Source organism: Ochotona princeps, chromosome 10, assembly GCF_030435755.1.
Source record: "Ochotona princeps isolate mOchPri1 chromosome 10, mOchPri1.hap1, whole genome shotgun sequence".
NCBI lineage: Eukaryota > Metazoa > Chordata > Mammalia > Lagomorpha > Ochotonidae > Ochotona > Ochotona princeps.
Window position 1 is genome coordinate 73,055,974 of NC_080841.1, and position 14,608 is coordinate 73,070,581.

The following is a 14,608-nucleotide window of genomic DNA, read 5'->3' on the forward strand; positions in this document are numbered from 1 at the left end:
TAAAAATAAATAAATCTTTAAAAAAAATGAAAGAAAGATGACAAAACCAAAGATGTATGTAATAACAGAAGTCAAAATGTGAATGAATGAGTGTACAGGAAGCCTCCCCCTCCCTAAGCCCCTTCATTGCCTGTTCAATGGAATTCATGATGAATAAAGCCTGGGCATTCACCTCCTACAATAACATTAATAACCCTTATCACAAAAGGAAATCCTGTCATAAACGATATTTTATATTATCTGGGTCAGAATGGTCTGAAGGAACTTCTGCAATGTTGTAAAACCTTTAAGAAAAAAAATCCAAAGTATGTAAATTTAGGAACATAAAACAATCTAAAACATGCTCGAGATATCCTATTGGGAAAACTTTGCTTAAGAAACAACTATAAATTAGCTTCTGTTCTGTGTAACTCCCGAAGGTCCATTAAATATAGGAAGTATGTTTATTACTTTAGAATGGATTACTGAAGCAGCATACTTTTAAAGCAGCACCAGCTACTTCATCTTAAAGCCTCACTACTACTGAGGCAGTAAATTTTACTGCAAAAATGAAAACAACACGTTCAATGCATATTGACTATTCTTATCCCTCACATAAAACAACTTATGCAGTTTCACAGTGATTATGCTTGCACAATCTTGCATAAAACATCTCATTTTATAGAATCTATGAAGTAAAACAACTTGTTTAATTTAATCTATGACATCAGCATTTTCTATCAGGTAAAGAAAGCAAGGATTGGGCCGGTATTGTGTCATAGCAAATCAAGATACCACCTGCAACAGCAACGTCCTGCCTCCAACCCAGCTCAGTGCTAATGGCCAGGGAAGAGCAGCAGATGACGCAAGGACTGGCACCCACCAAGATGGAGCTCTTAACTCCTGGCTTGGCCTGGTCCAACCGTGGCTGTTAGGGCCACATGGGGAGATACACAGTGGCTAGATGACCTCTCTCTCTCAATCCGTCTCTCTTTCTGTTCTTCTGATTTTCAAATAAATAAATACATGTTTGTTTAAAAAGAAAACAAGGATCAAATAATCCAGTATTTTACTTAAAACTGTGTAATTTCAGAATACTATGCCTGTGGTATCAAAACACTGTGGCATGGCCTAGCGGCTAAAGTCCTCGCCTTGAAAGCCCCGGGATCCCATATGGGCGCCGGTTCTAATCCCAGCAGCTCCACTTCCCATCCAGCTCCCTGCTTGTGGACTGGGAAAGCAGTCGAGGATGGCCCAAAGCTTTGGGACCCTGCACCTGCGTGGGAGACCCAGAAGAGGTTCCTGGTTCCTGGCATTGGATCAGCGCGCACCGGCCCGTTGCGGCTCACTTGGGGAGTGAAACATCGGATGGAAGATCTTCCTCTCTGTCTCTCCTCCTCTCTGTATATCCAGCTTTCCAATAATAATTAAAAAAAAATTTATTAAAACACTATATAATACTAGTATAAAATATTTCATAACCCTACTGCCTTTAAGTAAACACAACACATTTGATGCAAACTGAGGATACATATTTAAATTAGGGCTCCTTCTACTATACCAAGTGCCGAGCAATCAACAAGGCCTTCGAGAAGACACAAGGAAGCTCTGAGCACAAAGGCCCTGGGAAGGTGACAGACATTGGAAGGACCTGCTATGGATATGACATTGTATCTGATAACAAATATACACTCATTTTTACAACAAGTAATATCACGCCAAAGAGGTCTACTTCTTTCTACACAGAACACAGAACACACCAGTGCGAGGTAGTCCTCGCCTTGAACGTGCTGGGATCCCATATGGGCACCAGTTCTAATCATGACAGCCTGGCTTCCAATCCAGCTCCCTGCCTGTGTACCTGGGAAAGCAGTAAGGGATGGCCCACAGCCTTGGGACCCTGTACCAGCATGGGAGACCTAGAAGAAGCTCCTGGCTCCTGACTTCAGATCAGCTGAAGTCTGGCCGTCGTGGTCACTTGGAGAATGAATTATCAGACAGATCTTCCTCTCCGTCTCCTTTCTCTATATCTGCCTTTCCAATAAAAATAACTAAATCTTAAAAAAAAAAAAAAGGCAAGTGTTTAACTGCTTTCATTTGAATCGTTTCCATCTGACGCTGCCTGCCCCCTGACATTGAACACCACAGTCAGGTTTCATCTCCAACAGGGCTCAGAAGATCCCTGTGAAGATCTTGTCACCGCAATTACACAGTAAAATGGAAAAAATGTAATTCCTTTAACGGTGTGAGAATAATGATGATGATGATTCTAACACACACACACATAAAATAAAAGCAGGGCAATGAAAATAATCTCTGCATCATATTCAAAGATGAAACTACAAAGTTTAATGCTTCCTGTTTGGAATTTTGATGTCTATCCTACTCTGTGGTCCTACCTGCTTCTACTATAGTAAAAGACAAGAAACCAAGTTTACCAATTAAGTTAAAATGTCGATTAAGTATATTCACATAATTGTTAAACAGATTTCCAGAACTGTGCAATCCTGAAACTCTTTATTCATTAAAGATAACTTTCTCTTCCCCATCAGCTCAGCCTCTTCTTTCAAAGAAAATCACAGAGCAAAGGAGACTAGCTGTTACACTGGAGCATGTTTCCACTACTGCTAATGACAGACTAACTCATTATTAAAACTAAGAGAGCAAGAACATTACACAAAGATTACCCAGGCCTTACAAAAAATACTGCTAATGACTATGATCTTTCTGTATTTTGTATGATTTGTATGACAAATTACTTTCTGAAATTTGACTTTGCTTTATAGCTCCTGAAATTACCTTAGAAACATTGAAATTTACTCAGTATAGTAGTATCACACGTAATACACTAACAGGGATAAAAATATGAATGTACTTTAAAGTAAAAAATTGACATTTAAAGAAATCTACCAGTTGTTATATGTAGAATTATCAAAATACATGTTTATATATATAATATATACATATATATAACAAATTCTTGTTTGCCTTGAAAAAAGTGGTTAGTAGCAGCTCACGCATTATTTTTTCTTATGGCTCTCAAACCTTGAAATACCTCCAAGAAAGAATTAGATTTTAAAGCCGATTTTCTTAAAACAACTGAAAATCAGTACTAAATCTGTACTTACTGATAAAAATTCTTACTTTTTCTTCCAACTTTTGTTCATTTACAGACACGTTTCAAATGAATACAGATACTATGTTTAAAAGGTAAAAATAAGATAGTGAAAAACAGTCGGGGTAAGAATACATAAAAATAAGTAGCAATAGAAAGGAAAACGGCAGCAAAATGGAAACTTCTACCTCAAAATCTTAAGCGGAACCTTTTCACCTTCAGGGATAGTCGCTGAGCTAAGCGAAGGATCATGTTGCAGACTGCAAACAGACACACTGACCTTCACTGCATCTCCTTTGCTGAGAGTAAATAAGCCAACTCAAGCGGATGTATCCCACCCTAAATGTACAGGTGTGTGGCTGGCCTATTAGCAATGCAAATGTTGCTGGAGCCACACGTTTCTTTGGTGTGGTTTTCGACAATCGTCTCCATCCTTTCTGGCCCTATTTAGGACCATGAAGATGGACCTGTGGCACAGCTGGAGAATGGGAAGCATCATTCTAGTTTTCCCCTGGATCGAGAAAGAACATTTACAACTCTAATCTGCACTTGCCCCAAGCGCCCCTTGTTAAACCACTCCTACTGCATGTGACACTTAGTCTTTTCCCATTCTGTGGGCATGGACGGGACAGGATGAAAAAAAAGATGAGCTGACCCCACTTTCTGAACACTCCCATGTCGCTTGGGCTGTTTCCAGAGTATGTCCTGGTTTCCAGACGTGACAGTTCCTTGGAGAGGGTAAATTCCACATGGGAGCTAATTCTCTCCCAGCAGCACATTTAGCACTGCTGGAGTTTGCTTCCTGTTCGAATTCTGTGACTAGCTCCTTTTGCCTTGTCCTTGTTCCTCCTTGTGCAAGTCCTGAAGCCTGGACTTGCAGAGTGAGAGATGAGATGTTCGGCTGTCAGAGAGGAGGCCTCACCCTCAAGTCCCCAGGTCTCACTGTCGCAAACGTGATGCACCCTTCCCAGGGGCCCTGTCCATATTACCTCGCCTTCCAGACTTCCAGGGCTGCATGACCAATCCCTAGAGACTTGAAACCAGACAACTTTTAGGCCTCAGTGAGAGCTGTCAGCGTAAGTCACACGTTGTGAGATAAAGAACAAATGTGAAAACACACTGTGTTACTGTACCGGGGAATTAAAATGCACTTCATTAAGTATGAGGACATATGGTTATGTAAGAAAGTATCCATAATGTTTTTTTAAGACTTGCATGCCTAAAACTAAATAGGAATAACATGGCATGATGCCTGACATATGCAGAGCTGCTTAAAATACTGCAAAGGAAAAAAGAAAGCGCATGAGGTAAGCGCCATGACATCTCAATGGTTATTAAATGTGTAAACATGTAAGATCACTGTTCTACTCAGGCTGGGAACCTTTCACAGCAAAAGTCTTAATTTCTACTGCTCATTCAAAGATTATTTCCAGCAGATCTAAGTGTAACTATTTTTTTTAAAATATATATTTTTTTAATTGTTATTGGAAAGCCGGATATACAGAGAGGAGGAGAGACAGAGAGGAAGATCTTCCGTCCGATGTTTCACTCCCCAAGTGAGCTGCAACGGGCCGGTACGCGCCAATCCGATGTCGGGAACCAGGAGCCTCTTCCGGGTCTCCCACACGGGTGCAGGGTCCCAAAGCTTTGGGCCATCCTCGACTGCTTTCCCAGGCCACAAGCAGGGAGCTGGATGGGAAGTGGAGCTGCCAGGATTAGAACTGGCGCCCATATGGGATCCCGGGGCTTTCAAGGCGAGGACTTTAGCCGCTAGGCCACGCCGCCGGGCCCGTAACTATTTTTAAAGTACTTGTCTACAGAGTATTTCAGCTTTTCATCACTTTGGAAGCAGGTTCCTCCTGTATTGGTTACCGAAAATAGGCTCTCCAAATTATTACCAAGAATTTTTTCCAGGGTCAGGTGGAATTGAGTCTTACACATCAACACACACATTTAATAAACAAGACACCAGCTTGTCAAGGAAAAAAAATTATAAAGATACTCCAGACAGCAAGAACTCCTACTCATACTACAGAACCTGTGATTCTTTTGCCATCTCGGGGCCTGTGAGCGGGTGGTGTTTTCACCACTTACTTTCCTTTGGAGCAGAAGAGCAAGGCTTCCATGATCCGAGGGATCCTGGGTGTCCTGGCACCTCCCCTGGGCAGAACAGAGGCGTGTGGGCCAGGAGCAAGCTCTGTGGGATGACCGCACGGCACCAAGCTCTAGGAAAGGCCGCACAGTCACAACTCCTCCCACCCCCAGAAGACATCAGACACAGTCTTTCTGTTGCCACTTCTTTCTCACACTGTGTGAAGACCACTTGAGCAGGTAGATGATGTGTGATGGGTAGGTAGGCAGTTGAGGTCTGCTGAGCCAGAAGTAACTGCGAGCCCCCGGATGTAACTCTACCCTCCTACTTTGTGCATCAAAATGCTTCCTTTTCCCAGGGAAGCATCTGTTTCTTCAGGGACTGACTGACGAGGTTCGGTGGGAGTAAAGGGATGGAGAGGCCATGAAAATACAGACGTTAATCACCAATCCAACTTGTGAAGAAGACACACAATTCCCAGGTGGCCTGGCGCCTTTAGACGCCTGACCCCTGCCTCATCAGAGGTCAAAAGCTGGGAGGGGTTGCAAATGCTGCCAGGTGACCTGTCTCCCCTCCCCATTCCCTTGAGCAACCTTCTGGCCCACTGCCCACTCATGATAACTATTTCTTTGTGTGGAGCAACCCAGGCTCACATGTTTCTGTTGGTGCAAGCATGTGGGTGCTCACTCTCTTTGCCACCTGAATCAATTCTATCACTTTGGCATCTCATGTACATCTGTACTTTAGAATGCTTGTCTAGGTGTGAGGCAAGAGTCGGGAGCAGAAACGGGAATGAGTAAACCCCAAGCCCACATCACAGTCAAAAAAGTTAAGTGTTACACATTCCTCTTTATTCAAGATTAAACCATCAGGGGGTTGACAATCCTCAGATTTGAAGAGGGGACAAGTAGCCAGCAAGGATGGTCCACCAGGAATTATTGCTTTGGGCATACATACATTAAAGGGTTAACAATGACTTCATCCCCTAATCCTCTCAGACAATAAAGGATTGTAAAATAACAACATTCATCAAGAGACAGTTTGAGATAACACAACACATGGCACATAGGGTAGTTATTGGGTAACTGAAGATAAGGCTACAGTTTACTTTTTGATCAAACACTTCCATATGAAAAAAAAAAAAATGGAATCCATGAACTTGGTAGACAGACTTCCTAAACAGCCACAGTTCACATACCTGGGGTTTGGGCAGCAGCATGGTAAATGGAAACCACAGGCCTTTTCTTGTTCCTGGACTCCATCTGCTCACAAGTCTCTGTTCCCCACACCCCTCCCCATTGTATTCAAAGCATTCCTGACTCTCCCACATCATAGTTCTTTTTTTATTATTGTTGTTGAGACTTCTTTATTTGAAAGGCAGAGTGATAGAAGGAAAGTGGGGAGAGAGAAAGAGGAAGAGGGATGGGAGACAGGAAGGCAGATAGCTCTTCCTTTCATTGGTTCACTCCCTCAAATGGCCAGAAGCTAAGAGCTAGCACCTCCATCGGGGTCTCCCTGACAGGGGTGTCAGGAACCCAAAAACTTGGGTCATCCTCTGCTGCCTTAGCAAGAAGCTGGAGTGGAAGTGGAACAGCCAGGAATCAAACCAACTCTGATAATGGGATACTTACACCACAAGTGGCAGTTTAACCTTTTATGCCACGACACCAGCCCCTAGCTCTCTTTGGCTCTCAAAACCCATTGTGTCGCAAAAATCATTTCACAGACATAGTTCTTGAATGTCTATATTTCCAATTTTTATTTCTTCTCTTATTTAATCCTCAACTTACTAAAATACAACGTCATTTCTATCTACTTCAATTCCAAAACCACATAAATCCAAGGGTACTTTTCAGACTTCCTATTGCTGGACCTCCTAGCAGCTTCTCACAGGATCACAGAGTCTCACTCAGGGTTACCCATGACCTTCCCCAGACCTGGGGTCCACTGTGCCGACAAAGCCTGAGGGGGAATGTACTTAATCAGCCAGCCAGGAGCCAAAGGAAGTCCAGATAGAAGGAGGAAGCCTCAACCACAACTTCAGCAAAGGAAGACAGAGTTACAGACTCCGCATGAGCCCACCTTCAAGAAAGAAACAAAAATTGCTATTTGTTCCGTTATATTCCTTCTTCAGAGATAGAAAAGAGTAAAGCAATAGACACCAAAATGTTAACAACTATCTACTCTCTGAATGTGTTAATATTTTATTAAGTTTCTATAATGAATGTGCAGATTTAAAAGAAAAAAGGAGAAGAAAGGGGAAATATTGTGTTTCTCTCCCATCACTCCCCTTTTTTTGGTTAAAGCAAAAGGTTGGCCTGTTTATGTTCCAAGGCAGCGAAGCTCTGTGGGGCAGGCAGAGCTACACAGGACTCTGGGAGAAAGCCTCCAGGGACGAGTGGGTGTGTACCAGCGACCTGGAAAGCAAAGCCAAGAACTGTCTCTGGGGCCCATCTGTCCTGAAGTGATCCATGACAGGCCTCCTGCTCCCCAGGGCCTGCCCCTCAGTCCAGGGCCCCTTTTCATTCTCCCTTCAAAATGCTGTTCACATCTCACCTCCCCTGCACTGCCACTGCACTCCCTCTGTGGCTCCCTCTGTAGCTCCTGACTGCCAGGTCCACCCCGTGGTTACTAGTGATCTAAACTGGATGAGCATCTGAAAATACCTCAAGAGTATTTGGAGCCCAGGACATTCTGCCAAATGTCTCCATTCCTCTGCTGCTGTTACTAAGTTCGCCTCCAGCCCGCCTTGAGGTCCCAGCTGTGCCCTGTGACTGTGGGCTTTGGGCTCCAGGAAATTACCCTTATCCTCGCAACAAACTTCCACTCAAGGGAAAAATGACTTGTGTAGCTGGCTGCATGCCCCCTCCTCTGTAATCCTCACTCATTTCATAACATTGTACAGTATTTCTAATGCTATTAGAATTATAAAGTCATCTGCCCACCTTGTTCAGGAAATCATGTGATTGTTTAAGGGCATATGTGTATGCATCTATACAGAGTGGGCACTCAATAGATCTTGCATGAGCTAATTAAACAATAAAGAAACATACTGGTGTTTATTACATATTTGAAATAAATGTTAGGCACCAAATAAGTTAGTACTCTCTGAAGTCAAAGTTTAAGACATAACGGGGGGAAAAAAGGGACAAAAAGTCAAATGTATACCAGGCTAATAAAATTTCTGTCTTCTTCATAGCTAAGAATATTAGAACCACATCAGTTTCCAGGAATCCTCCAAATAATAGCGTGAGAATTACATATTATGCAGGGGTTTTGTTTTTCCTTCCCACAATGGTGGTGGTGATGATGGTGGTGGAGGTAGTGCAAAGGCTAAGTATCTGTCACAAGGAAAAAGGAATTAGAATATCAATCTTCAAACCCAAATCAGCAGGAATGATTGGTAACCAAGGATTGTGGGCAATTAAAGATGGGCTGCAAGGGAACAGAATCTGCACGTCATTTTCACTTCCCTGTATGACAACTGCCACTGTATGATAAGTGCCTTCCCTCTGCCTACCTGGGCTAAAGTAGGGACTGGATTCTGACCAGGTGAAGTCTGCATGCGAGCAGATTTGCTCTCAGCCACAGAATCTGCTCCATTTCCATCCTGCTGAGATGCAATTGTTTCCATGGTCATTTGTCTGAAAAAAAAAAAAACATTACAAAAGAAGAATATTAAGGCCCTATGTGAAACATCTGGAACTATGGAAAATAACATTTTTGCCTTGCTTTCTGACAGTCATTTCTGACATCTAACCGCACGCTTATTTTCACAAGAAATAAATTTAGTAGCAGAATCCTAACCTTCCAAACTAAAGTATCTTCTCTACTCACCAGATGTCAACATTTTCTAGGGGACCACTGCAAAATGTCTTATGGGAATTAGCTCGTTTTAAAACTTAGAATATCTTATAGTAAAGTTGAATAGTTATTTGAGGTCTCCTGTTCAGTGTGAATGAAACACAAAATTAAGTTTCCTACGGATTCTCAAAGCCAATACACTTTGTATTACTATGCAGTATCAAAGAACTACGTTAAATGTGCTTAAACATAAAAATGTGCCTTGCTCTGCTCAGACTGGTTACTTTCTGATAAACAAGCCTCTCAAACAAAATCAATGAGTTGGCTACTTTTTCTTTTCCTTACTACTGGAGCTCTCCAGTTAATAATGAGATATTAGCTTCTCCAGGAAGCACGTTCAATGTGATGTTAGTTTGCCTATGAATTCAATTTCAGTTAATGATTTCTGCCTGGAGTGTTCCAAGAAGGTACATCTCTTTCCAGAAAATCTTACCTTTTAAAAACTATCTTATTTACTTGAAAAGCGCGCACACACACACACAAACACACACACACACACACGGCAACTGCCCATCTTCTCCATGTTTCCAGTAGCCACAGCTGGGCCGGTCAGGAGCACAGAAGTCCCCCGGGGTCCCTGCGGCAGGGACCCACCCTAGAGTCATCCCCTGCTGGCAGCAGGGTGTGCACGGGCAGAAAGATGGGCCTGAGAGTGGAGGCAAGGCTTGCACCGAGGTGCTCCAAGGTGAGATGTGGGTGACAGAAGAGGCACGTGAAACCACTGCACCAACCGCCTGCCCCACTACGCTTTATTCTATTAAAAGGAAAGGACAACATACAAATCAAATAAGCAAAAGTAACATTTTAAAACTTATTTATAGGAACTGCTGCCTGGGATAGTACTTCTTTTCAATTGTCCATGACAATTGTTTTTCACTTTAGTAGTTTAAATACATGTACGTGTATACGTGTGTATCAGCCACTCAGAACTGTGAAGTTTAAACTTCCAATAGTTTCTCCAGATTTAATAATCAGATTTTCGCATTTCTCTAGCCGTTAGCTAAAGCCATTCTCACACCTGTTCGCTACAGGGAATACTAGATAGTCATTTAAATACTTACAATTGACCATGACATTTAGAGCAGTTTCTTTTTTAAAGATTTATTTATTTTTATTGGAAGATGAGATATACAGAAAGGAGAGACAGAGAGAAAGATCTTGCGTCTGCTGATTTACTCCCCAAGTGGCTGATTCACTCCCCAACTGGCCGCAATGGCTGGAACTGAGCCAATCCGAAGCCAGGAGTCAGGAGACTCTTCCGGGTCTCCAACATGGGTGCAGGGTCCCAAGGCTTTGGGCCATCCTTGACTGCTTTCCTAGGCCACAAGCAGGCAAGGTGAGGACTTTAGCTGCTAGGCTACCACACTGGGCCCAAAAGCAGGTTCACCAAAATAAACACCTAGAGCTCACCATGGGAAAATATCTTTTCCTTTAATATTCTCCAATCCCTTGACCTCTTCTTACTGCTTCCCAGCACAGGCTCACCAACTCTAACTAAACATGAGTCATCATCACGCAACTGCTTGCGTCCACTCCCTGTCTCTGCTGTGTGAGCAGCTCCCAAAGACTGGTTCTCAGGGTGTGAAAAGGTATTCCCTGAGAAGAGGGCCAAAACACTGTACGTGTTCAAGATTGAAAGGACTTCTTAGCTGTAGCACATCTAGAAGGCTGGGGATGTGACCTATGTCTTGGTGCAGACCCAGGAGTCAGCATTTTCTTACAGTATCTGACCCCAAACCAAACCTCTTTACCACAAAGCATGCCCTACCAGGAGTACTTGGAACTCTGTGAAATGTTGCCTTATTTGTGCTGCTCCATCCCAGTTCTAGTTCTAGTTCTAGTCCTGGCTCCTCCCCGGCTGATCCAGCTCCCTGCTTATGGACTGGGAAAGCAATGAAGGATGGCTCAAGTCCTTATGCCCCTGCAACCACATGAGAGATCTGATGGAAGCTCCTGGTTCCTGGCTTTGGATTGGCTCGGCTCCAGCTTTGCAGCCATTTGGGGAGTGAACCAGCAGATAAAATTTCTCTCCCCCTCCTTCTCGCTTGCTCTCTCTCTCCTTCTCTCTGTAACTCTGCCTTTCAAATAAAAATAAAATATATTTTAAAAAAGTTTTTTAAGTTTGAACTGTTTGATATTAACAAAATTCTGTCTGGTTAAGAACCAGACTACAGAGACCAGTGTCATGGCACAACTCGTTAGGCCACCATCAGCGACATCAGCATCCAAGTGTTGGTTTGAGTTCCAGCTGCTCTGCTTTAGATCCAGCTCCCTGCTAATGCACGGGGAAGGTGCATTCCTACTCTGCATGTGAGAGACCCAGGTAGAGTTCTTTTTTTTTTTTTTTTTAATTATTTAACTTCATTACCAGGTAGAGTTCTTGATCCTTGGTTTTGCTCTAGCCCAGGCCTGATCATTACAGCCATTTGGGGAAAAAACTAACAGACGGACAATCTCTATCCATCTCTCCCTCTCTCTATCACTCTGTCTTTCAAATAAACCAAAATAAATATTAGGGGGAAAAAAAAGAACCAAGGCAATAAGCAAAAAGTTTCATATTAACAAGCAAAAGAAATGGCCCAAAGTGTATACATGAAAACTTCTCAAATGCAAAGAACTTCTCCTTATTCATACATGCAAGCCATGAACTCTTCCTTTGAGAAGGAAGTCGGCAGATAGGCAGACACACAGACACAGACACATGGCGGGAGGTGAAGTGAGTGAATGTTCCTACCTGCTGGTCACTCCCAAGATGCATGCAGCAGCTGGGGCTGTGTACACAGCTGGCAAATGAACCCAGGCCTCCAACACTGGGGACAGGAACGCCTTTCCTTGAGTCATCATTCCTACACTGGCAGGAAGCTGGGAATCAAACCTACATGCTATGATGGTGGGATGCAGGTATCTGAACCACCAGGCTCCCTACCAACACTTCTTCCAAAGAAAAGGCTTATTTATATAGTTTCTGAGTATAGTGGATAGAAATGGTAACATTTTACAAGGAGGAGGACATTACATAATGCGTGCTAACAGATCCAGAGCTCCAGGTACATGCGACATGGGTTCACAGCGGACAAAGGCGCTTACTTCTTCATACAAAACAAACCAAAGCTTCATGAGTTACCTTCGGTGACTACCCTGAGTCATCAAGAAAAAGCTTATTATGCCTAGGATACTTTAAGGCCAGAGGAATACACGTAACAGAATTCAAGAAAACTTTTATCACCCCAAAAGCTTTTTTAAAAATTCTTAAGAAGATAAAACTAAACTGTTCAGGATTCTTTTTTTTTTTTTTTAATAAGAGACTAAGTTATCAAACAAATGTCACAATTTCGTCTGTCTCATACTCTGGTTTCTCTTCAGATCATATAAATCTTTCGCCTTTTATAATTTCATCTGTCTTTATTTTTTTAAGGTTTATTTATTTTTATTGGAAAGTCAGATATACAGAGAGGAGGAGAGACAGAGAGGAAGATCTTCTGACCACTGATTCACTGCCCAAGCAACCCCAATGGCTGGAGCTGAGCCGATCCGAAGCCTGGAGCCTGGAGCCTCTTCCAGGTCTCCCACGCCAGTGCAGGGTCCCAAGGCTTTGAGCCGTTCTCCACTACTTTCCTTGGCCACAAGCAGGGAGCTAGATAGGAAGCAGGGATGCCGGGATATGAACTGGCGCCCAATATGGAATCCCGGTGCGTGCAAGGTGAGGACTTAAGCCTCTAGGCTACTATGCCAGGCCGACTCTTGTTTATTTTAAAAAATGATATTTGTTTATTTATTATTTGAAAGGCAGAATGACAAAGACAGGAAAAGGGAGATAGATTTTACCAACTGGTTCACTCACTCCCCAGATGGCCACAATAGCTGCAGCCAGGCCAAAACCCAGGAACCTGGAATTCCACTCAGGTCCCCCATGTGGTGTGGCAAGGCCTAAGTGCTTGGGTCATGCTCTGCTGGTCTCCCAGGAACATTAGCAGAGATATCTGTCTATCTATCAGCTAGCTAGCTAGCCATGCTATCATTCTGAATGGTTCTGACTTTGTTTTCTCGTGGACATTTGCAACCATTCAGTCCTTTGTCCTTATCCTTTCAGTGTCCTCAAATCTCAGGTGGTTCTCAAATCTTCATTTATTTACACTTCCCTCTTATCAAGCATCACTTCTTAGCATTTTCATACATATCTGTCCCTTTCCTTATCTTCTTTTTTGAGTCATGTTCATCCACCAAACTCCAAAGCTAGAATTATGTGTCTGTCAGAACCAGGTCAACTGCAAAAAAAAAAATCACCTCCAACAAACTCCACATCAGGACAATCACGATGTCCCGAGCTTCCCACTGAACAGCAGTCAGAAACATAAGGTCAACAGCCTTCCTCCATCAGGTTCCTCAAGGGCTACCACTTGGCATTACCCATCATCATCTCCTAGGCCAAGAATGGACCACACAGCCATGCAGCTGCTCCCCACAGTTAATACAGTCCACTTTCAAGACCCCAAGTCATGGACACGGGGGCTGTTCCTAAGCCATACCGAACTGTGCCATTCCTGCACCCACACCAGGATCATCCATCAACACCTCACATTCCTGTTTCTCTACTCACTGTGGGAGACGCAAGCTCCTGCTATATTTTCTCTTCATTCTCATTCCTAGTGCTCCCTTCAACCCAGTAAAACTCCTCCCTTCTGCTCCTTCCAAACCTTTGCATGCTGCCTGGCATGTGCTACACGTGGGAGCTGCTCAGCCTCCATACCTAGTCCGGAGAACACTGACTGGGCATCCACTTCTGTCCTCACTGCTGTCTCCCAGCTACTCCCCTTCCACTCCCATCTAAACACTTCTTCCTGGGCCCAGCGTAGTAGCCTAGACAATAAGGTCCTTGCCTCGCACGCACCAGGATCCCATATGGGCACTGATTCATGTCCTGGCAGCCCTGCTTCCCATCCAGCTTCCTGCTTGTGGCCTGGGAAAGCGGTCGAGAATGCCCCAAGGTCTTAAGACCCTGCACCCGCGTGGGAGACCCAAAAGAAGCTCCTGGCTCCTGGCTTCAGATCAGCTCAGCTCTGGTCATTGTGACTGCTTGGGGAGTGAATCATCGGACAGAAGATCTTCCTGTCTGTCCTCTTCTCTGTATATCTGACTTCCCAATAAAAATAAATAAAAATCTTAAAAAAAAAAAAAAAAAAAAACCACACACACACTTTGTTCCTTGGAGGCTAAAGGAGCTCAGTGGTACAATCCTGCATGCATATGACCTCTGATTAACCTTTGTTTACCTGCAAGGTAAAAATGAAAGCCTGGCCCCTGACTGCAAGCCTTCCTCTGTGCCATCCAGTGTGTTTGATATCCTGAGGAGGGGACTATCTCTCACCCAGCTGTCCCCTCAAGGAGCTGGCCAGATCCTTTCGGTATGCAAAACTGCCCCAGCTCTGAAACAAACTCCATAATCCCACTCTGCCCACAACGCCCCATCTTCCCAGTTCACACACTCCCTCAAGCTCTCCCATCACGTTTACTTTGTGGGACACGGAATTTGCAGATTGCTCTCTCGCTTCTCATCAGCA

The 14,608-nt window shown here is 43.6% G+C and overlaps 1 protein-coding gene across 7 annotated transcripts in view; it reads right to left on the reverse strand.

The window, feature by feature from the left end:
- Nucleotides 1–14,608, reverse strand: part of CREM (cAMP responsive element modulator) — a 71,702-nt gene that overhangs the window by 36,860 nt on the left and 20,234 nt on the right. For all 7 annotated transcript variants that reach the window (XM_058669624.1, XM_058669619.1, XM_058669622.1 and 4 more), the window contains exon 3: nt 8,707–8,830. In XM_058669624.1, coding sequence (XP_058525607.1) covers nt 8,707–8,830 — 124 coding nt within the window. The remainder of the gene's footprint in view (nt 1–8,706; nt 8,831–14,608) is intronic.